The following is a 23,658-nucleotide window of genomic DNA, read 5'->3' as shown; positions in this document are numbered from 1 at the left end:
GGGCCCAACATTTTAGCTTTTTTTTTTTTTACATTTGTAATAAAACACCAAACGCCTGTCCAGACGTGTAATATTAGGTGAAATACCAATAGGCTGATGACTACTACTCGTGTGCATTGGCAAGACGGAGTGTTTTGATGCGTTTGTTATCAATGATTTCAGATGACCGCACCCATTTATATCAAACTGCACATTCAGCTCATGGACGTCACAATAGTTGGTTGGCTATACAAATATAATATACCACTGATGTATTCAATTATTTCCTCCCAAGTGGTGAAATTGCCTTTATAACTTTGTATGGGACCCCTGGCACATGAACAGTGGACTCTCATAATGTTTCCACTCAGAGATCAGATGTGGGAAGGGGAATACAAATAGCATTTGAGCACATTTTGGGATCATTGTCCCACTAATATAACGGTTTAATTATTTACATTCACGATATTGTGCATAGGCTATTTGATATGTGGTACGGATTTTTTCTATTTAAGTTGTCTATTTTACTCTATTTATTCTATTTTAGTATTTTTATCTATAAGGCCTAGTGTATATTTTCTCATATCTATGTTATTGCTTTTTATGTCATTATATCAGCGCTACTGGGTACTTGAATTTCCTTTGGGATAAAGAAAGGATCTCTTAGTCAAATATTGCACGAATTGGCACTGAGTCCAGACAGTCGTAGGTACCTATATGAGAACAAAAATAACCCCTTTTACAGTACAAATGACCGCACAGAGAGATTTGTGTACGTATATATAATCTGGGTTTTTATTTGATGCCTTTCGCAACAAGGAAGAACATGATCAAACATCTTGAACACATCTGTCGGAGTGTTGCTCAGTGGTACTGCCTGGCCAGGGCGGAGACCACCGCATTCTCAAACTTCTGCCAGGCCTCCTGGAAATCAGGGGTGAAGACGGAGGGTCCAAACTTGGCAGCCAAGCAAATGGTGGTGATCTCAGCAAGCAGCTAAAAAAAAAGAAGAGGAAAACAACATATAAAGATCACATTAAGGGGGTTGTCAGTGATAAACGATGCATGTATAGAAGCAGACAAGGAGGTCAACTTACCCTGAAGTTATCAGGATCCACGTGGATTTTCTCAGAGTGCATCTTGCTCAGTGTGGCGTAGGCGCCCTTGATGTTGTCCATGTTCTTGATGGCAAGTTCCAGTCCACCCATCACTGTCTTACCATGAGCGGCAACCTTGGGGTTTCCGAGAATGGCGGCGTTGGTGGACAGGTTTCCAAATGTGGAGAAGTGTCTCTGAGTCCAGGGGTACACGATCAGAAGCCTGAAATGACACAACAAGACACACAAAGTTTGAGTAAAAGTAAAATAAAAGTCAGCCATCCTCAAAATAAACCCCATAGGCTACACAGCCGATTGATATAGCGAGGTTCCACTTTATATATAGCCACAGTTTAATAATATTACATCAGATATCTATCAAAAATAAACAGTGAGGTCACCTGGCCAGAGCCTGGGGTCCGATCTCTCCCACATCGATCTTTCCCCACAGGTTAGAGATGGCGGTGCGCTCAGCATCTGTCCAATCGACCATGGTGACGACGTTAAGTTTTTTTTCGATCTGTTTTCACACACAAAAAGTCTCTGGTCACAAACCTTTAGAAAATGTTCCCCTTGATGGGGTTTTTATTAATTCCTTAATGCCACACCTCTCAGCCCCTGGGAGACGCTGATTGGACCAGAGGTGGGGTTGCTATACCTGTTATGATTAGGAGGGGAACATTGCCAGCACTGGGAAAGACTGATAGCGCTGAAAACGGATACAATCTTATGATATTTACTCTAATTTTATTAGAATATGGGCCATCATTAAAACTGAAACTCATTAGCCCATGTTTTCTAAACAGAAGTTGTTGGGTTTCTTTTTCTTTTTTTACATCGTCTCTTGTAGCCTATATCTCTTTAGATCCGATATTAGTTTATATAAAATCTTGTTTACTTTCTATTTCCCCCCCTCATTTCATTAGGATGTGTTATTTTCACCTGTATTCATTATTTTTCGTTTTATATATGTACAGTATATGTAAAAACTATTTTTATGACATGTTTTGATCATTTATTTAGCTCTGTCTCTATAAGATCATCCATATCTTCATATCTTCATAATAATGACTGAGGTATCATTTTATGAAACGTTTAGCTACATCAATTTGTCATAAATTAGATTAAGAAGTTACAATATTTCACATTGTATATCTGGGGGAACCTCTCAGTTTTTCGCTGACTATAGATCTATTCAACATTAACTAGAGATCTCAAGGTCATTTAAATACATTCAAACCTTTAATTCCCCTGTTAGCTGAAGGTTGGTTTAAAAATCTATCTTAGATTTTTGAAAAGGTAAAACAAAAACAAAAAACAGTGTTAAGTAAACTTCACTTGGGACAAGCTTACAAGCTTGAATTAGAGTCTCACGTGAGAGACAGACAGACAGTCTTCTCTTTATTTTGAAAGAGTCAGATTTTCACTTAGGCACATGAAGACCCCAAAGCTGCAGCTGTTGAAGCCAGACAAGGTCACATGTATGAACCTATTAACATTTAGGGCCTAATATTTGGAGGCTGAATTCAGAATTAATCTTCATTGTGGTTTTACATTGTTTTTTTGTTTGTTTGTTTTGGTTTGGTTTAATATGATGTTATTGATATAGGCCTATAACACATTCCCCTCATGTTGTTTTAGGCTACTATAACTTCACGTTTAGAAGACTGATAATATGTTGATTTCTTTCTCAATTAGATTGTTTTTTTAGTAAACTTTCAGTTGTCAATCAAACTCAAAAGATCTTAAGATCTTTATAGAGTAATGTGAAAATAAAATTGAAGGTTCAAAGACGAATGAAAAGTTACAAAACTTTTACATAAACGGGCTAGAAATGACTTTTTTATGATAGGCTATAATAATGTTAATTCACTTCGATTTTTTTGTAAAATAGCCTAACTGACATCATTAAAAAAATTATAGAAAAGGGAGTGGTAACTTTTATCTCACAAACTGCCATGGAAACTTCTGGCAAAGTCTTTCGATGAGGTGTGGTTTGGTTTGATACTGGGGCGTGGTGCGATTCGGTTTGATATAAAAAAGACTGTCAGAGACCGACTACACGAACATCGTCAGACAAATTTTCTTTCAGTGAAGAAAACTTGAAGAAAAGGCAGACATGAGTCTCTCCGGAAAAGACAAGACCATTGTGAAGTCCTTCTGGGACAAGGTTGGCGGAAAGGCCGCCGACATCGGCGCCGACGCCCTGGGCAGGTAAGCAGCTTCTTCTTGTGGCAGCATACAAATCCACTGACATGCTGTTAGTGCCGTTGTTCCCGTAATGAACTCTTTCTTTTTGTTCAATCTCCCTTTGACAGGATGCTGGTTGTATTCCCCCAGACCAAGACCTACTTTGCCCACTGGTCTGATGTGGGCCCCGACTCCCCACAGGTGAAGAAGCACGGCGCCACCATCATGGCAGCTGTGGGAGACGCTGTCGGCAAGATGGACGACCTGACAGGAGGTCTGTCCGCCCTCAGCGAGCTGCACGCCTTCAAGCTCAGAGTGGACCCAGCCAACTTCAGGGTAAGGAGCAAGGATCAATGCAGCACAAGCCGGTGTGATGGTTTTATAGAATTTATAATAGGCTATGACATAGGCTATAGACCTTTTGATCTAACCCTTTTCCTCCCCCTGTGCAACCGCAGATTCTGGCCCACAACATGCTCTTGGTTTTGGCCATGTACTTCCCCGCTGATTTCACTCCAGAGGTGCACACCGCCTGTGACAAGTTCCTGCAGAACCTGGCCCTGGCTCTGGCCGAGAGGTACCGCTAAGTCCTTCAGCGAACCCAGGAGCACCGACTGCCCGCCTGCAACACGTGTGGGTGGCACGTCGTCCACAACAATGTCCAAGATCCCTTTTCAAAATGAAAGGGTTTGATGAATAAATCAAATAAATGTAGGCTAAAATGTCAAAATGTCTCTTCTTTGTTGTCTTTTTTTTCTTAGTTCGATCAGCCTCCACACAATTAGCCTACCACATTAATTTATTCATAATTGAAAATTATGATATAAATAAGGAAATAAAGTTTAGTTAATCCTGTTTTGTATATAGGCTACATATCATCAATTGAAACTTAACTCTTTTCTGATAATACCAGTGAATAAAGTTTTAAAACTTGAGCCACTCATACTTGGAAATGACGCTATCGTGTTCTACGTTGGCTATAATGTAGGTTACATTTAAATAGAATATGCTATGGGTTTAGCACTGTCGCCTCATAGAAAGTTCAGGGTTCGATCCCGGGCTTCATGGGGCCTTTGTAGCTATATGGAGTTTACATGTTCTCCCTGTGCTTGAGTGGGTTTTATTCGCTCTCTGACTTCTTCCCACTGTTTAAAGACATGTACACTAGGTTGACTGGCGACTCAGAAGTGACCATAGGTGTGAATGTAAGTGCGTGAACGTTGTTTGTATGTCAAGTCAGTCCTGTGGGTGCACCCCTCCCTCACCCCAGATGGATGGACGAATGGATGGATGGATGGAGGGATGGATGTGAAGGCAGGCCGAGGTGTGTCCACCTCAAACAGCTCCGGCTCATCATCCCTCTGCTGTGCCGGAAGCCGAGGAGCTGTCCGAGGTGCTGCAGCAGCAAAACGCTCTCTGCCTGTGACTAAGCGTCTCTACGTGTTATTAAACCAGCTTAATCACCACTATTTTCACAAGTGAAAAATATGTCTACAATGTGTAGGCTCTGATTTCTAATCAATATTTTGTTTTTTTTGGTAAAGTAGCCTATATCAAACTTTTTACACTTAAGTGGTATTCATGACTTATAATAGCCTTTTTTCTTTTCTTTTCTTGGTAACTTGCCTAAACACTTTTTTTTTTATTATCGACTAGTCTGTGTCTTTTAACTTACACTAGACTCCAAAAGAGCCCTGCACAATAATTCATATATGCCTAGACTGTTTGGTTCGTGCACAAATGGCAAATAAAATCTCTTGACACTTTAGAGAGAAGTTGTGTCCAGATTGCACTGTCATTCACAACACGTGATAAAGAAAAAGCCACAATTCATCAACTTCAAATTTGCGCTACATGATGTGATCAATAGCTACAAATTAACCGACTTTTATGTCCTCATTGTGCACGTGTTCCAGTGTACAATACTGGGACATAATACAACGGTGTAACAAAACGTAGCCATAACAAGGCCACAGGACATTTATAGTGAATGATGATGGTGATTTCAAATGTCAGGTATAGGCTATATGACATGTAGGCTATATGACCTGTACAGAAATGTATAAATAGGCTATGTGTAACCTGCGATGTACAGGTAATACTCAGAAAATTAGAATATCGTGAAAACGTTCATTCATTTAAGTAATTCAACTTAAAAGGTGAAATGAATATATTATTTAGACTCATAACAGGCATTGCAAGATATTTCAAGCTTTTATTTGTTAGAATTTTGATTATTATGGCTTACAGCTTATGAAAACCCCAAAATCAGAATCTCAAAAAATTTGAATATCGTGAAAAAGTTCAATGTTGTAGCTCAAATTGTCAGCCAATTAATCCAAAACACCTGCAAAGGGTTCCTGAGCCTTTAAAAGCTCTTTGTCTGGTTCAGTAGCCTACAGTTCGCAATCATGGGGAAGTGAATGAACTTTTTCACGATATTCTAATTGTCTGAGTATTACCTGTATATCATGTGATCCTAACACTTCCTGATGAGCGAAGTGGCCAAGCTGAGCTTAAAGACGTGCAGTAATCAGTTGTGATTTCACATGAGTCGATAAGGGTTCAGTTTGAGGAGGAAGTCTGCATCACGAGGAGAGTCCAGTCCTGCACCGCTCAGCGACTGATGATGCGCAGCAGCGCCCTCTATTGGATTTATTGCGTACTGGTGGCAAACGCTGGTTTGACTGTGATTAAATAAACCACAGCAGCACCACCAGTGGTTGACCTTACAGCTCTGGAAAAAATTAAGAGACCACTTCAAAATGATCAGTTCCTCTGGTTTTACTATTCATAGATAGGCTTGAGTAAAATTAACACTTTTGTTTCATTCTATAACCTACTGACAAAATTTCTCCCAAATTGGAAATAAAAACATTGTCATTTAGAGCTTTTATTTGCAGAAAATGGCAACAGGTCAAAATAACAAAAAAATTCAGGTGTTTTCAGACCTTGTATAATGCAAAGAAAACAAGTTCATATTCATTTTAAAACAACACAACACTACTTTTTAAACTTAGGAAGAGTTTGGAAATCAAAATTGGTGGAATAATCGCAGCAGTGTTTTTTTTAAAAATGTATTTATAATCTTTCTTCCTCATTAAATATGATTTGGTTCAGGTGATCAGCTAAGTAGAGTGAGGTGTGCTTGTGTTGGAGTTCAATAGACACTGGAATCGATGGCTGCCATAGCCTACATGTAGAGAAGCTGATTTATTAAGAACATTTTGGAGTGGTCTCTTTATTTTTTCCAGAGCATAACCATAGTTGTCTGTTCACTGGTGACAAACAGATCTAGCACAGAAACAAAGACCTCACATTAACACGGTGGTAGATGTTATGTTACTGTCAGATAAAAAGCTGCTGAGACTAGTATTAGCAGCCTTTATAACCAGCTTGGTTATAAAATTATAAAGGACCACTATGCCAAAAGCATTGAAATTTTAATGTTTTTTTTTTTTTTGTCGTAGCAGCCTATCAGGCAATACAAGTTGTGTAGTAACTTCAAACTCAAAGCACACATTCACTAATCGGGTTTTCCGCCCCCAGGTGCAATCTAAGCACAGCAGATTTGTCCTCACTTTATCATTTTTACAAATCCGGACAGAAGTGTTTGCCCAGCCCCCTGCCCCGTATTCATCCAATCGCATAAGGCGGGGAGGAGTGAAACGGTTCTTTTAAAAAGCGCCAGTCTCTTGACTCTCACGCATCTGCAAGTGCAAATCTGAAACCGGCAAAATGGTTGAATGGACAGACTTCGAGCGCTCCACCATCCAGGACATCTTCTCTAAGATGGAGTATGAGATCGTGGGCCCTGCAGCTCTTTCCAGGTGACAGGCTACGTCCTTTCTGTTTTTTTTTTCTCTTCTTCTTCCAATAACATGCACTTAAGTGATAGCCTATTATCAGAATTGTAAGTTGTGCATCTTTTCCCCACTCCTCAGGTGTCTGATCGTCTACCCCTGGACTCAGAGGTATTTCGGAAATTTCGGAAACCTCTACAACGCCGCTGCCATCGCCGCAAACCCTCTGATTGCAAAGCACGGAACAACCATCCTGCACGGTCTGGACCGGGCTGTGAAGAACATGGACAACATCAAGGAGACCTACGCCGAGCTGAGCGTGCTGCACTCCGAGAAACTGCACGTTGACCCCGATAACTTCAGGGTAAGACGAAGTGAAACAAACGAGTTTTAATTTTTGTCCGTATTCAGACATTCTCCCCCCAAAAAACCTCCACCTGACTCTCTCTCTGTGTTGTTTTGTGATGCAGCTGCTGTCCGACTGCCTCACCATCGTGGTCGCTGCTCGTTTGGGAAACGCTTTCACCGGTGACGTGCAGGCCGCTTTCCAGAAGTTCCTGTCCGTGGTGGTGTCCTCCCTGGGAAGGCAGTACCACTAGAGAGCTGCAGCAGAGGAGAAGATGTTGTTTTAAAATCTCTCTTTTTTGTCTCTAAAGCAGAAATAAATAAAACAATTCGCATCATGAACTTGTTTGTTTCTCTCAGTCTGTTATGGCCGGATCAGCACCTGGTCCTTACACATTTGGAAAAGTAAAGCTCAAGCCCAACGTTTCACTCAAATGAAATGAAAAAAAAAGAAAAAAACCGTATGTAGGCTATTTATGTGCTTCAATCAACATAATATATGATAAAAGGACTCGTGCAGAAAGTCCAATTTGAAAATGTTACATCGACAGTCCTCATGACTTGTGGTTCAATTCAGTTCAATTCACACACACACGCACAACTCGTGCAGGATACAACCACACCAATAATCAACCAATAAAGCATTAAAGTTAGCTGACTTAGTAAAAGTTAAAACTGCACAGATAATATACAAAGCCAAGAATAATTTACTCCCTAATAAGATAAAAAAAAAAAAAAAAAAAAAAAAAGTTCTAGGAAAGAGAGGGGAGATTTGAGCTAAGAGGGAAACTTAATTTAAAACAACCAAGAATAAATACAACATTAAAAAGCATGTGTATCTCTGTGGTGGGAGTAAAACTGTGGAATAACTTGACAGAGGATCTCAAACAATGCAAAAACATAACACAATTTAGAAATAGATTAAAACAGAAAGCTATAAATAGGATTGATTAATTGGGTGCTGATTGCAACTGTAATGCTGTTAAAATACTTATTTCTTTTATTTTTTGGCTACACTTGTTAATTATTGGATACTTATATTTCTTTCTATGACTCTGATTGTAACTGTTTAATTATGTATCTATTTTATTTTTTGGCTTCATTTGTTAATTATTGGATACTTGTTTCTTTCTATGACTCTGAAACCATGAAGAGCTCTAATGGTTTTACTGAAATAATGAATTCAAGGGGCATTTATAAGCTAGATAGCTTCTTCAGCCACACTTTTTCAATCTATTTATGAACTAGCTGAACTAAGGACGGTATTATGGAAGGTTGGCTGATTGTGATTGATGCTCAACTGTAAACAATTTGTGTAAAAGATCAAATAAACTACTACTATTACTACTACTAGGCTACTAATGTATCTAACATGTAGTTTATATTCATATCATATTGTGTCTATGATATCAATGGGTCAATTTAAAAGGCTGTGCATAAGGAACAAGTCGCATTACGCGTCACAGTCATGTACAGCCTATTGATTTTCATAGTAGTATAGTTGAATCTATTTATGTATTTATTTATTCGTTTATCTTACTCATTAATTTGTTAATTTATAATTGCAAATGGCCATTCCGCACGAGTCCTGTTAAAGATTCTTTTTTTTGTCATTTTTAGTTAGCCTATTTAATGCATGCATGAATGCATTCTGATACAAAATTGGCAAAAATATCAGTGCCTTTAACATATAGTTTGTTTGTGTATATAGGCTATATACAGAACGGTGAATTTAAAGGTTATTAACAGTTATTGATTAACACTGATGGAGACAACGCCAAAATAAAAGCTGTAAAAGTTGTAATGAAGCAGGAAACTTGAGCTGCAGCAGCTCTGAGTATGATGAGGTGTGTATGTCTGTATATAAATATGTAGCAGTTGTTTGGAGACTGTTTGTTACACTTCTTGCACTTTTAGGTGTGAACATTTTGTCTTCAGCATTTATTTCGGCAGAGATGTCATTATGTTTTAAACGATGGTCTAAGTTAATTCTTAAATTTCACTTATATGGATGGATGGGTGGATAAATGGCATGTGGGTATAGGCATTTAGCGCTGGTCTGATCATTCACTTGAGTTACCATCAATACTTCATTCAATAACACAGACAACCATAGCATGTTTGATTGCATTTGATCATTTATTCATATAATCAGAGTGACAAACAATCCAAGCTCTCGCGCTGCTGTCCGTCATCTGCTCCATCTCCTGCAGTTTATCGGTATTTCTCAGACAGGGCCAGAGCCAGGGAAGCCAGGAACTTGTCCATGGACACGTGGACCTCGGGGGTGAATGCATCGGGGAACATGATGGCCAAGACCACGAGGATGTTGTGAGCGAGGATCTGTGGGAGAGGAAAGATGACATCATGACATTTCATTGATGACAATGGTCACATCTGCGCTTAAACCGACATCTGGAGACTGGTGTGAACTTCTGCATCATAATCACCACCATCTCACCTGATTGTCGTGTTGTTTGATATGTATGTTAAATGGGCTCAGTTTGCTTAAAAAAAAGTGGGCTTCAAAGAAAAAGAAAAGGCAGTAAAACCCTGTTAGTGTTAGTGACATGGCATCTACCTTGAAGTTAGCAGGGTCCACCCTCAGGGTGAAGGCGTGCAGCTCGCTGAGGGTCAGCAGACCTCCTGTCAGGTCGTCGATTTTGGACACAGCATCAGCGACTCCACCCATCACGGTGATTCCGTGCTTCCTCACTGGGGCAGAGCCGGGGCTCAGGTCCTTCCAGTGGGAGAAGTAGGTCTTGGTCTGAGGGTAGACCACCAGCATCCTGCACAATACACGTGGATAAGACAGTGAGTAAAGGATAGAAACTATTTAACACAATTTTAAGGAGCAAATTGTGTAAGTAAAGTGCGTGAGATCATAGGCTACTCGCCTAGACAGAGCATCAGTTCCGATGTCCTCAGCCTTTCCGGAGATTTTGCCCCAGAAGGCCTTGACGGCGGCCTTGTCCTTAGCAGTGAGACTGGTCATTTTGCCTGTAGATTATCAGGTTCAAGTTGAATAGCTACCGATGGGCTCAGACTGGGGGAGGCTTATATACGAGTCTAGGTCATGAAAGGTCGTGGGCACACCCGCGCCCCCACGAGATATGCTTCTTGGCACTTAAACTGTATTATCCAAATCGCAGCTTGCGCAGAGATAAACACACAGAGAGAGATCCATCACGATGGCCCCGAAAGACCTGCTGGAAAGACACGACGAAAATAACTGAACACAAGTCATTTTCATAAGGGTCTATGCACAGGAAGCTCAAGAGGGTCACCAGCTTGAGAATGCAAACTTCCAAAGTCAAAAACACCTATCAGTAACACATGCTGCTTTTATAATGAAAACAATAACGATGTGATAACAGCTCCGTTTAACTCTAAATAGTAGCCTATTTAGGAAATAAGATCAATGAAGAGTCAACACCACCTTTTATTGATAGATTTCAATACTAAACATCTTCAGCATCAATTTTGGGTCAAATGCAAATTATCTTAACTCTTACCCGCAGATCAAATAAATCGAAAATCTATGACTATCACTTAACTGTTTGTCCTCTGATGAGAGACTGTAAACTTTTCCCACAGTTTATTAACAGGTTTATTAGGTTCATTGTTGAAAACCTGCCACTGGTGAGTAATTCAAATGTTATAACATAGAGAGCAGATGTGACAAATATATAGATATATAGCAAGTTGTTTTGTTGTTTTTCTTTGAGGTAATGTGGGAGATTATTTTTGGATTATTCTGTTATATGTATTTAAGTGATATTATGTATGGGTTGGTATATTTGTCTTTAATTTCTGTATGTTGTCATTATTTTGAGTCTGATGTAGAGGATCTATATCCTGTATCAGATGTTTTTTCATTAAATTCATTAAAGTTTATTTAAACAACATTGGCTGCAGCCAGCCTGCATGGATAAGCAGTGTAGATGGATGGATCTGACAGTGTCAGTCTACTTCTCCTGATTTAAAATCTAGGCTCTGCAATTAATTCATATTAAAAGGGTTTGGTTATCAGCTGGGGCTGGGGTCATTTGCAGTGAAGCTCGCTGCCAACTTGTCTGTGTATCTGTGTCTGTGGCTTATCTAAACCACGAGTGGAGTCTGGAGCCAAAGGGTGGAACCGCTCAGAGGCGAACAAGATAAATTTTAAAGTAACTTTACTGAAAGAGCTCCTTTAGCCTATTAACTGAGTCAAGTTTAGGGATCAAATGACCACAATGTGAAACATCAGAAGATTTTGTTAGGGTTAAAAAACCCCCAAAAAGTAGCTTTCACACTCTAATATTTTCTTGGACCGCCTTTAGCTTTGATTGGCACACATTCACTGTGGCATTGCTATAAGCTTCTGCAACGTCACAACATTTATTTATGTCCAGTTGGATTCATTTTTCAAAAAGTCTCAATGGGGAATGTTTGGACTCTGTGATCACATTGGACCACATTTCTTTCTTGAAGATGATGGTTCCCCACTATCATTCCAGTTTTAAATTATGCGTTGGACAATTTTATAGTCTCAGCATTTCAGCAATCTCCTTAGATGTTTTATTTGCTTGATGCAGTAATGCCAATAATTTGACCCCTCTGAAACAGATTAACATCTTTTCCAACATAACAGAAACACTGGAAATGCTCCAAGATGGTTTTGGATAACTTGCTCCTCCAGGACAAGGGGGTGGGATTTCCCAGCATGCTCTGAGGTGATATGTCTGGGACATAAGGATAAATAGATTGTGTTTCATGTTATTTCAGTGTTAACTGTGACATGACCCCACAGTTTGTAAATATAAAATGTTGCTTTGTGGATGCCAGAATTATTTTTTAAACTTTCATTTAACACATAAACGTGTGTGCATGTGTGTCTGTTCATTCATTCAGTTAACTACTGTGTGATTTGGTGTTCTTGCACTGGACTGTTTTGGGGGCCACAAACAAAATCTTGTTTAGGGCCACCAAAATCCTAGGGCCGGCCCTGCATTGGACCCTCTTTGGACTGCGGTGGACTTATCTCTCGATCATTACCACAGCAAACCTTGGCTTCATACACTGTCATAAGTGTTATCGCTGGCATAACAGCCATAAAGATTTTTATAGACAGTAAAAATTGAAATCAAATTTGGATATTTATCAAAATTCTGGCAACCACAGCTGACAGTTTGTTGTTGTCGAATTGTAATTGACTCTACTGATAGCCTACTAAGTTGTAATTACAGCTCATGCCTATTGAATGTACATTACAGTAGAAGATAGGTTACTCATTAGCCTATAGCCATTCATTCAAGTCCTTACAATGCGCCAGCTGTTTCGGGACAGTTGCAGACGTTTAGGCCTTTGGGCGGAGAACTGAGGGGTGAGGGCGTGAAAGAAAACAATCGGCAGCAGCAGTCACATCTGGAAACACACTTACACAGTCACACACACCAGGGTTGCATGGACGCAGGCTGTGCGTTGCTGCAGAGATATGAGGTAAAATAACCTACATTACTCTATCCATTCTGTTGATGTTTGACATTAAATTAGCTTTTGTTAACCACTTTTTGTTTTTATAGTTCCTGCTCGAGAAACAACAAAATGTTATAAATAGTCGACATAGCCTCCTATATATATAGCATGCATAGGCTATAGGCTATAAATTTGACCTGTAGCCTAGGGTGCTGTGCTCTTCTTGTTATCAGGCCTACCATGCAAATTTTCTGATTTCTCTTAATGACGTTAGTGGCCTAGTCTTGGCACTGACCCAGAAAACCCTCGAGCTCTGATTCGGATACGACCAGTGAAAATTGGCCGAAGTCCCAGTAGCTATAACCGCCCAAGTGATGAGCGGGTAGGCTACTTCAATACAATAGATAGACTAGACTAATACATTTAGGCTTGTTGTGTTTAATCGTATTGTATTAAGTTTATATCAATGATGTTTTCAAAGTAAAACTGAAAAATGTGAATTCTTAGGACGTTTCACACATCGGCCTGATGTCGCCCGCTTGTAGCCTATTAGTCAAAGTTTCTATTTAATAGCCTAAGTTTCATTTTTTTTTTTTAATCGTGTGGGTACTTTTTTGTGGAAAATCATGTTTAAGAAGATAGTTTTAAATGTCAAGTCCAGTGCATCAGCGCGGACGTATACCTAGTGTTAGGGCGACATCTAGTGGTCATTTAAAAGTCCTACATGCTTCATCTTTTGAATTTTGACAGTTTTTACATGTACCGGGAAAATGTGTTTTAGAATTCAATTTAACCTCTAATCTAAGATTTCTGAGATTGACCTCTTCCGTAGACATTTGTATGTATGTAAGTGATGATTCAGATCAACAGAGTACGGATTAGAGGACGTGAAAGGAGCAGTTGATGCAGCGGAGGCCGCGGGGAGCTGTCCGAGGTGCTCTCCTCCCTGTCCGTGCAGGTATCAACAACTACCGCTAGGGGGCAGCTCCAGCCCATCTAATACAGGCATGTCCAAACCATTCTTCAAAGGGCCTGTGGTTGATGTTTTTTTTGTTCCAACCAACTAAGAGCACACAGTTTGACCAATCAACTCTCTGAAGACTGAGATCACTTGGTTGGAACAAAAACCTGCAGCCACACCGGCCCTTCGTGGAATAGTTTGGACATGCCTGCTCCATGTCCTTTTCATTTACAAATAAACCTCTGAACCCAACTGTGTGTCTCGTGCTTCCTTTTACTGCACCTGCAGCTACAGTCCATATGGGCCAACATCAGTTGTCAGACTGTACTGTTTAGAACATGCAGTCATCTCAAATGTCAAAAGTTCACCAAGTGCATGGTGTAAGGACAGCATTTATGTGTATTAATCAGATCATGGGACCTTGATCAATAGAGTCCACTCCATTTCCCTCTTCAAGAACCCCACATCTCACATATTTTTTTCAATTCAGTCATAAAATTTTGAGTGTTAATGTATCAAGTCCTTAGGAATTCTTTCCTATTCTTCCCTGAATGTCTGAACAATGTAAATACCACAGAGCATTGTTTCTCAGTGGATATAGTGGGTAATGTAGGCCTTAGCAGGACAAGCACCTGGTTGAACCCTTACCCAGGTGCTTGTCCTGCTTTGGGAATCAGGGCTCTGAAGTTAACAGTCTTCTCATCAAACATCACAATAAACAAGACAACCTCCTGCTGCAACATGACCTACCTGAAGTGAAAACCTCACAATAACCATCATCTCCCTGGAGTTCAGGACCAGATGTGCCAAAAGCCATTCTGTCTCAAACAGCATAGGTCAAACTGTAGGCCTCCTGGCATGATGCCGGACTCTGTATGGACTGACAAACAACAAGTAAATAAATACAGAGGACACTGGCGATGAAATATAAACGAACCCAAGCACAGGTAGCCTACATTGTTACTCCTTGAGAAATTGATAGAAATATTAATAGATCACTATAGGGGTTCGGGTTAGGGTTTAGGGATAGTTGAGAACCTCTTCAGGAAGCAATAATTTGATTGCTGGGAAATTGGCTGCCTTGTATTTTAGGTCACAGGGTGAGTAAAGACATAAGGCACATGGTTTAAATTAAAGTTTTATTTTTTATTTTTCCTCCTCAGATGTATTCACTGCTCATTGCATCCACCACAGCAGACAGAAACTTCTGCCAGGTGGCTTGGACCTGAGGATTCAGGGCGCTCTTGAGTTTGCAGGCGATGGCAATGGTGATGCAGTCGGCCAACAGCTGTGGACAAAACAAACGCACACATCTATATTACAGTCTATATGCTGTGATGTTTGGACGTGCTTGGTTGGTTGGTTGGTTTGTTTATTGGTCTCAATGTGAACATACCCGGAAGTTATCCGGGTCCACCTGGAGCTCCTCGCAGTGCAGCCGGCTCAGAGCAGCGTATGTTCCCTTGATATTGTCCATGTTTTTCACCGCGGTGTCCAGCGCCCTCAGCACCACCCTGCCGTGTTCGGCTACTTTGGGGTTACTCAGCACAACAGTGGCATTGAAGATGTCTCCAAACCTGCCGAAGTGCCGCTCAGTCCAAGGGTAGACGATCAAAACCCTTTTAGAAAACAAAACCACATGTTAGTAGCCTAATCGCACTTTAAACTCTTCATTCCTGCATGGGGATCATTATCTCAAACACAAATGAAGATCAATAGTATCATATAGATCAAATAGTAGCCAATAAAAAATTAATAGATAGGCTATATCCAAACAAGCCTTTTTGTAGGCTTCTTATCAACCACATAGTATTAAAGTATAAATGACATGAAATAGTTCAAAGTTAAATGCTCTATACCTTGCCAAAGCTTCTGGTCCAACCTCGTTGATATTGATCTCTTCCCAAACAGCTTTGACCGTGCTGCGCTCCTTGTCCGTCCACTTCACCATGACATCAGTGTTAGGATCAATACATTAAACGGTGGACTGATCAGCTCTTCAGTTTAATAACATGAAAATTACCCTTATTTCAGTAGCAGTGGCTACACTACGGAGTGATGATGATGATGATGATGGTGGGCAGTGCAGCCTTTAGTAGGCTATTAGCACCATGACACTGATACCTGCGCCTGACAAAAACACATAGGCTACACTTTTTTTTTCTCATTAATTTACACTCAATTTTCTCATTCCCCTTGGCTCTGCTGTATACTTAGTGCCAGAAGCTGTTGACCTCAGATTATTCTCGGCCTTCATTATCTGAACATTCAGGCTCCCTTCCTCCGCCCAAATAAATTATCTCCCGGTCCAATATTTAATATCAAGCTGTCGTCACTCGTTTCGTGATAGACGTGTCCTAAAGTGACCTGATGTGGCAACATTTGTTGTTGTTTTTAACTGCAAAAAAAATACGCATCCATGCAACTGCAAATATAAAATTAGATAGGCCTAAATTTAATACTTTTTTTTTTTTTTTTTTTTTAAGTTTCAGTAGCAACCCTACAACCCAAGGTACAACCCTTGTTTGGAGGAAGCACATCATAGGTTTGGAAAAACAGGTAGGATTTTTATATGCAGCCTGTTTATGAAAAGCAGAATAAACACTCATAGGCCTATCAACATAGGCAGCAGTGCAGACTTGGTTTTCAGTGTTCAATTAATCCGTATTTCCCCTTTTTTAATTTTATTGACGTCAATATTTTATTATCAGTTCCACAAATATTTCATAGCGTTATCGTTACATTAAGATGACCGCACCCCTTCAGACCACCAGCCAGAAATAGGCAGGGCTTTTTCCTTAGCTCATATAAAGTCACATTATTATGCCTACATGCATGTAATGAGTTTGACACAACTTGATTTTTCATAGCCGTCACCACAACACAGTGGGGAAATCAACTGTTTAATGACATGATATCATTATCATTTAGGATATCATTTCATAAAGTGACATTTTCCTCCAGTGACACGGATGAACTGAAGTCATGTGGTAAAATAAGTCAAATACACCAACGCTTGCTTATGCAAATGCAAAATTGTGTTTTTATTTATGGGTTTCACTAGCACTACGATTAGACTGTTATTTTGCTATTTTAATGCAGATTGGACACAGGTGGTAAAATGGCTAATTTGGTGGAGGAATATTGTTGCAGCTCTAATATTAAATAAAAAGTAAGAATGAAAGCTCTTTTTTTTTTCTTTTTTTTTACTTATAAATGATCACAAATCACAAAGAAGTTGCATTTCATTTGAGTTTTATTTCATGGATTTGGCAACAGCTACAAGGCATGTATGTGAGAGATTTCTTAAATCTTTTGTACTGCTGCACATTGTTTGAACTTGAAGGGGGCATCTCCAGCTTCTCACTGGTACTGTCTGCCCAGGGCGGAGACCACCGCATTCTCAAACTTCTGCCAGGCCTCCTGGAAATCAGGGGTGAAGACGGAGGGTCCAAACTTGGCAGCCAAGCAAATGGTGGTGATCTCAGCAAGCAGCTAAAAAAAAGAGAAAAACAACATATAAAGATCACATTAAGGGGGCTGTCATGATAAACGATGCATGTATAGAAGCAGACAAGGAGGTCAACTTACCCTGAAGTTATCAGGATCCACGTGGATTTTCTCAGAGTGCATCTTGCTCAGTTTGGCGTAGGCGCCCTTGATGTTGTCCATGTTCTTAATGGCAAGCTCCAGTCCACCCATCACTGTCTTACCATGAGCGGCAACCTTGGGGTTTCCGAGAATGGCGGCGTTGGTGGACAGGTTTCCAAATGTGGAGAAGTGTCTCTGAGTCCAGGGGTACACGATCAGAAGCCTGAAATGACACAACAAGACACACAAAGTTTGAGTAAAAGTAAAAAAAAAAAAATATATATATATATATATATATATATACATATATAATAATAATAATAATTGTGGTATAACAGGTGATCGCGTGGGGAACAATAATTAAATCAAACCAGCCACTGTCAAATCAATCAAATACATTATAATAATATTATATGGCAAATGAATCCAAATAAACAGTGAGGTCACCTGGCCAGAGCCTGGGGTCCGATCTCTCCCACATCGATCTTTCCCCACAGGGAAGAGATGGCGGCGCGCTCAGCATCTGTCCAATCGACCATGGTGACGGTGTGAAAGTCTTGTCTGACAAAACGGGTTTTCTGATCAGAAGCCTTTTTTGATCTGAACACCAATGTGCGACATTTTATTGATTACCGAAGGCCCCGCCTTTCAGCCCGGGAGCGATCTGATTGGACAAGTTGCATCCCCCAAATGACGTTCGTCGACCAAATTGGGATCGGTGCCAAAGGCTTTTTTTTTTTTTTTGATTAAGATGTCCTTTTGCCCATGTGGTTTAGATAAGAAGAACATCAACAACAAAAAACACGAGTCATGGGATAAATTCTGCTTAATGTTGTTTCAAACTTTATACACTTTATACACTTTATACGCGCTATATAAATAAAATTATTATGATTATTATACAGAGAGGTGCATGGCATGTAAGTCGTTTATACCTGTCTCAACCCAATGTTTGACCCACTCATGTTTCTATATTTAAAGAGATTGTGCTAGTACCACTTGGATGTGGAAATGTGACTTGCCATCCCCACAGTGGCATGTAACTCATTTACACCTTTAGACCAATACCAGTCAATTTGATGACCTTGCAATATCCATAAAAACAACCTCTAAAAGTTGTAGCATAACATCCAGATAAACAAGCTGGCAGTATGTGATATATGGGGAGTGGTTACTTTTATCAAATAAAAACTGGCAATGAAAACTTCTAGATGTGTCTTTATCGGGCGAAGGGCGTGGTTTGGATTCGATACATGGGTGTGGTTGCCATTTGGTTTGATATAAAGACACTGATGATAAGTCCACCCCAAAAGTATCTTTTGATCCATATTCTCTTGCCATTACTGAAAACTCTAAAGCAGCCATGAGTCTCTCAGCAAAAGACAAGGCCGCGGTGAGGAAACTCTGGGAAAAAGTTGGGAGCAAGGCCGGAGATATTGGTGCTGAGGCTCTGGGCAGGTAAGCTAAATGCAAAGCTGCTGTAATTCATCCCAAATGAACTCATTGGGTGCATTGGGTTTGAAATACTTAACTCAAATCCATTATCTTTCTTTGTTCAGGATGTTGGTTGCCAGCCCTCAGACCAAGACCTACTTTGCCCACTGGGGGTCTGATCTCAATGCTCAGCACCCACAGGTGAGGAAGCATGGTGCAACCATCATGGCAGGTGTGGGCAAGGGTGTCGACTGCATTGATGATCTTACCCGTGGTTTGCGCAAACTCAGTGAGCTGCATGCCTTCAAGATCCGGGTGGATCCTGCCAACTTCAAGGTAAGATCAGGATAGGAGGTTTTTCAAACAATTCTACTTGAACTGGGATAAATTAAAAAAAAAAAAAGAAAAAGATGATGTTACTTAAACCTTAAATTTGACAACTGCACACGTCTGTTTGAGTTGAGTCTGTCTCAAAAGATGCATTTAAATGTCTTAAACTGACCTGTGTTTCTTGGTTGATCACAGATTCTGGCTCACAACCTCATCCTGACAGTTGCCTTGTACTTCCCTGCTGACTTAACTCCAGAGGTCCATGTTTCCGTTGACAAGTTCCTGCAGAGATTGGCTTTGGCTCTGTCCGAGAAATACCGCTAAGCCCCAGCAGCGATCCAGGAGCATTGACTGCCCACAGGCGTCAAAAACCCAACAACCCTGTCCACATACATGGGCTTGTTCAATAAATAAAAAAATAAAAAGATGTCCACGTGTCAGTTTCTTTTTTTATTAATTTCCCTGGGTCATTATGATGTAACCATGATGCTTCATGCAGCCTCAATTTCATAAAGTCAAACCATAGTCTTCTGTGAAATCTTTTAAGTTACTGCATTGCTGGTTTAACATACAGTATGTTGCTATATGGTTGTATTAATCCACCAGGGGGCTCTAGCTAGCTTCCTTGTTGTAAACACAAATATGCACCAACTAACACCAATAAGGGAACTCTGCTTTATCTGCACTTGACTTTAGTGGGGCCTACTCCCGTCCTGAGCAGACAAACTCAATTAAGAGAATGTATTGCCTGATTTGGGACAACCTCTTACCCATTGGTGATCTGTTTGTTTATGGTCAATAAGGTATTGGTATAGTTAACTGCATGCATGATTCCCTCTCATGGCTGATGGTAGATAACAGGTTAGCATCAAGCACTGCTGTAATGTTTCAGTCAGTCTTGATCAGTAAAGTGCCTGACTTTTTATTTATTCAAATTGTTTTCAGAAACACTGCGCAAAAGCACTAAAGGGTCCAGCAGTGGTCAGCTGGAAGTGCCTCACCCAAGAATAAAGGCCGTTATCACGATCTTTTTAACTCTGTGGAATAATCTACCTCACTACCTCTGTTCTGAAAGTAAACAGGTATTTAAAAAGAAATAGAAATCCTATTTTATACGAGCTGTAAACGAGTAAGAGTGGTTCCATTTTGCTGTCTAAGAAAAACTCTGTTTAAGATTTGTGGAAATTTGCAAATGTTTGTTTTAACTTTTTAACATTTAGTATATTGTGATTGACTGTAAATGTATATGATACGTTGAGGATGTGATGTTCTTGTGTATATTCTGTGTTGTTCCTTGTGGACCCTAGGAAGACTAGCTGGCTACTAAGGTAGCTACCAGCTAATGGGGATCCTTAATAAACAATTAAACAATTAAACAGAATGTGTTTAAGGGAGGGTATCAACTTCAACTTCAGCTTTATTGTCCCCTAGGGGAAATTCATGCTGCAGAAAGGTAAAAAAAAAAAAAAAAAAAAAACACACAGAACATAGAGTCTACATCCACACAACATTGAAATGACAAGTATCCCAGAGGGCAAACTGGGAGCTGTTCTATACAATCGAAAATAAATAAGTAAGTAAGTAAATAAATAGATAAGTACGTGGGGTGTATCATGATTGTTTAGAATTTGAATTAAGTTGGGTAATGGCTTGTGTTATGAATGAGTTTTTCAGTCTATTTGATTTGGCTTTTGAATCTAAATCACCTGCCAGAGGGAAGGAGCTCAAACTCGGCATGGAGAGGGTGGTCAGGACACTGAAAGATGTCCTGAGCCTTAGACATTATCCTCCTGTGAAAAATTATGGACAGATCGGGTAATGTAACCCTGATAATTTTACTGGCCACTTTGACAATGTGTTCCAGCCTCTTTTTATCTCCAAGTTTGAGACTGCCAAACCAAGAGATCATGGCAAAGGTCAGCACCGATTCAACCATAGAATGATTGAGGGGTTCCACACTGAGGCTCTCAGAGTATGCTCATCCAGAATAATATGTTTCTGCTGCACCAATCACAAGCCCTCTTATACTGGACTCTCATGTCTGACCAGTCTAAGCATATGTGGATGGACACATGAGGTAAGGATTGGGAGTCAGAAAAGAGAAAATCACTATAACATCCATCGCTGTTGAAAACGTGGTTTAGGATTTTTTTTTAAACATAAATCATACTTCCATAGAGTCTACACAGAACTAACACACACACACACACACACACACACACACACACACACAGATCACTGTGGACCACTTGTGAGACTGAAGCGCCCTCTACTGGTGAATTTATATAAAGTTTGGGTGAAGCCTATGTTTTGTTAGATGGAGCCTCACCCAAGCGCGCGGGTGGGGGGGGGGCGATCTAGAGGCTCCAACCCCTAGTGTTTTTTGTTTTTTATTGTTTTTTGTATTTTGCATGTTTGCTTGTTTGTGCAAATTTGATCAGATCTAAGCAATTGATCTGCTTTTTTGAGCAATTGTTCTGGTATTTTTCTTTTTTCTTTTTGCCCTCTTGCCCTCAAAGGTTCTCTGCAAGGCCCTGTATAAGGTATAGATAATAAAACAAAGCAGATAAGGTTTTGTCATATTCACGTCACAACTGTTTTCATTATCATTTGAACGTGCATCATCAAGGGCAAAGACAAAACTGCAACATTCAAAGAAAATGAGCATAGCTTCTATCTGAACACGGAGATAGTGATGGTCCTGTTTCTATTTCTGGCACGGAAACAATCTTGCAGCTGCAGATACTTTTATCATTGTTTCATATCCACAACACAACACTTGTCTGATCTACCCCCCACCCCTCACACCCAGTGGGAGGGGAGTTGGGGTTGCTTTAAAAGTTGCATCTGCAGCCAGTGAGCACAGGTTCTTCTGACCCGCAGAGAAAAAGCTAAAGACACCGGAACAATGGTTGAATGGACAGACTTCGAGCGCGCCACCATCCAGGACATCTTCTCCAAGATGGAGTATGAGATCGTGGGTCCTGCTGCTCTCACCAGGTGACAACTTGTAGCCTATCCACATTTGGATGGATTTGATTAGAAGCTTGCATGATGATTTGACATTATTTTTGCAGGGCAGAGTAAAGTCTGAGTAAACCGCCCTGCAGTATTGGTGTCGATTAAAAACAGTTAAGACATGGGCCGCCTGATTGATGTGTATGTGACATGTTTGCTGCAGGTGTTTGATCGTCTACCCCTGGACCCAGAGGTATTTTGGTGGTTTTGGAAACCTCTACAACGCCGCTGCCATCAGCGCAAACCCTTTGATCCGAAAGCACGGAACAACCATCCTGCACGGTCTGGACCGGGCTGTGAAGAACATGGACAACATCAAGGAGACCTACGCCGAGCTGAGCGTGCTGCACTCCGAGAAACTGCACGTTGACCCCGATAACTTCAGGGTAAGACGAAGTGAAACAAACGAGTTTGATTTTTTGTCCGTATTCAGCCATCCCCCCCCCCCCCCCCCCCAAAAAAAAAAAAAAACCTCCATGCACCTTTGTTGCCGTGTTTCTGACTCTCTCTCTGTGTTGTTTTGTGATGCAGCTGCTGTCCGACTGCCTCACCATCGTGGTCGCTGCTCGTTTGGGAAAAGCTTTCACCGGTGATGTGCAGGCCGCTTTCCAGAAGTTCCTGTCCGTGGTGGTGACCTCTCTGGGAAGGCAGTACCACTAGAGAGCTGCAGCAGAGGAGAAGACAGAGTCTCTGTTTGTACCGTGTCTCGAAAGCAAATAAAGAAAGCACATTGCAAAAAAAATGCTTGTCTGTGATTACACTTATTATTATTACTGAATCAACAACTGTTTTTCAGGTCTGTTTTCGAATAGAATAGAAGAGTCTTTATTGTCATTGCACACATTATTAATTAATAATTATTATTATTACTAAATCAACACTGTGGTTTGACCTTCAGACAGATGAAGTTTTGAGAAGATAAATAGAGCAGATGAAACAGTGTCTTCTGTAGAATATAGGTCCAACACACATACATTCTGTGCCTGTTTTTCTATATAGAAAAATATATAGAAAAACTCCACTGCTCCACTGACCAAACACACTGACCATCTCTACTTGTGTTTTTGTCAGAACAGATGTTCTTCGAGTCTGTTTTCAAATAGAATAGAATAGTCTTTATTGCACACAAATTGGACAACACACGACTGTGCGCTTGCTCATAATAAATAAAGAATACAAATGAGAAATAAATAAACAGGAATAGAGACACAGACAGATTACACTGTTAGGGCCGGATTTACCAAGATCCCAGATACCGGGCGCTATATTGTTTGCGCCCGCTAAAATATTGCGTGTTTGGTTAGTGCACGCAAAACAGGTGATCTACTAAGAGTAGCTAACCCGCTAAATGAAAACACGTGCAAACCGCAATATGTAAATGAGGGTTTTGCGCGTGGTAATCGTTTCCGCCATGGAGAGAGTGGACAGAGAGCTGGATGGACGAAGGGACAGA

General features: G+C 40.4%; 8 protein-coding genes across 8 annotated transcripts; 4 read left to right on the top strand and 4 right to left on the bottom strand.

The window, feature by feature from the left end:
- Positions 1-746: 746 nt before the first annotated feature.
- Positions 747-1,690, bottom strand: LOC310990133 (hemoglobin subunit beta-like). Its single transcript, XM_083977396.1, has 3 exons — positions 1,478-1,690; positions 1,077-1,299; positions 747-975 (listed from the first exon to the last, which is right to left on the bottom strand). Exons 1-3 carry the CDS (start codon positions 1,567-1,569, stop codon positions 844-846), a joined length of 447 nt encoding a protein of 148 aa, XP_083833522.1. The 5' UTR covers positions 1,570-1,690; the 3' UTR covers positions 747-843.
- Positions 1,691-3,037: 1,347 nt separating this feature from the next.
- Positions 3,038-4,000, top strand: LOC310990137 (hemoglobin subunit alpha-A). Its single transcript, XM_083977400.1, has 3 exons — positions 3,038-3,290; positions 3,395-3,602; positions 3,725-4,000. Exons 1-3 carry the CDS (start codon positions 3,196-3,198, stop codon positions 3,851-3,853), a joined length of 432 nt encoding a protein of 143 aa, XP_083833526.1. The 5' UTR covers positions 3,038-3,195; the 3' UTR covers positions 3,854-4,000.
- A 3,003-nt stretch (positions 4,001-7,003) lies between these two features.
- Positions 7,004-7,723, top strand: LOC310990135 (hemoglobin subunit beta-2). Its single transcript, XM_083977398.1, has 3 exons — positions 7,004-7,096; positions 7,211-7,433; positions 7,540-7,723. The coding sequence occupies exons 1-3, from the start codon at positions 7,005-7,007 to the stop codon at positions 7,666-7,668; spliced, it is 444 nt and encodes a 147-aa protein (XP_083833524.1). The 5' UTR covers position 7,004; the 3' UTR covers positions 7,669-7,723.
- Positions 7,724-9,628: 1,905 nt separating this feature from the next.
- LOC310990138 (hemoglobin embryonic subunit alpha) lies at positions 9,629-10,409 on the bottom strand (the record flags this gene model as incomplete). The annotated part of the gene is made up of 3 exons (XM_083977401.1): positions 9,629-9,757; positions 9,996-10,203; positions 10,312-10,409. The coding sequence occupies 3 exons, from the start codon at positions 10,407-10,409 to the stop codon at positions 9,629-9,631; spliced, it is 435 nt and encodes a 144-aa protein (XP_083833527.1).
- Positions 10,410-14,963: 4,554 nt separating this feature from the next.
- LOC310990134 (hemoglobin cathodic subunit beta-like) lies at positions 14,964-16,083 on the bottom strand. The gene is made up of 3 exons (XM_083977397.1): positions 15,692-16,083; positions 15,229-15,451; positions 14,964-15,120 (listed from the first exon to the last, which is right to left on the bottom strand). Exons 1-3 carry the CDS (start codon positions 15,781-15,783, stop codon positions 14,992-14,994), a joined length of 444 nt encoding a protein of 147 aa, XP_083833523.1. The 5' UTR covers positions 15,784-16,083; the 3' UTR covers positions 14,964-14,991.
- A 987-nt stretch (positions 16,084-17,070) lies between these two features.
- On the bottom strand, positions 17,071-18,014 carry LOC310990132 (hemoglobin subunit beta). The gene is made up of 3 exons (XM_083977395.1): positions 17,871-18,014; positions 17,424-17,646; positions 17,071-17,327 (listed from the first exon to the last, which is right to left on the bottom strand). The coding sequence occupies exons 1-3, from the start codon at positions 17,960-17,962 to the stop codon at positions 17,196-17,198; spliced, it is 447 nt and encodes a 148-aa protein (XP_083833521.1). The 5' UTR covers positions 17,963-18,014; the 3' UTR covers positions 17,071-17,195.
- A 694-nt stretch (positions 18,015-18,708) lies between these two features.
- Positions 18,709-19,616, top strand: LOC310990136 (hemoglobin subunit alpha-B-like). The gene is made up of 3 exons (XM_083977399.1): positions 18,709-18,881; positions 18,983-19,193; positions 19,383-19,616. The coding sequence occupies exons 1-3, from the start codon at positions 18,787-18,789 to the stop codon at positions 19,509-19,511; spliced, it is 435 nt and encodes a 144-aa protein (XP_083833525.1). The 5' UTR covers positions 18,709-18,786; the 3' UTR covers positions 19,512-19,616.
- A 2,479-nt stretch (positions 19,617-22,095) lies between these two features.
- LOC310989543 (hemoglobin subunit beta-2-like) lies at positions 22,096-22,865 on the top strand (the record flags this gene model as incomplete). The annotated part of the gene is made up of 3 exons (XM_083976638.1): positions 22,096-22,187; positions 22,369-22,591; positions 22,737-22,865. 3 exons carry the CDS (start codon positions 22,096-22,098, stop codon positions 22,863-22,865), a joined length of 444 nt encoding a protein of 147 aa, XP_083832764.1.
- Positions 22,866-23,658: the final 793 nt, after the last annotated feature.

This window comes from Trachurus trachurus (genome assembly GCF_905171665.1).
Source record: "Trachurus trachurus genome assembly, chromosome: 8".
Classification (NCBI taxonomy): Eukaryota; Metazoa; Chordata; class Actinopteri; order Carangiformes; family Carangidae; genus Trachurus; species Trachurus trachurus.
The sequence above is the reverse complement of the archived record's forward strand: the minus strand, read 5'-3'. Positions and strand labels throughout refer to the sequence as shown.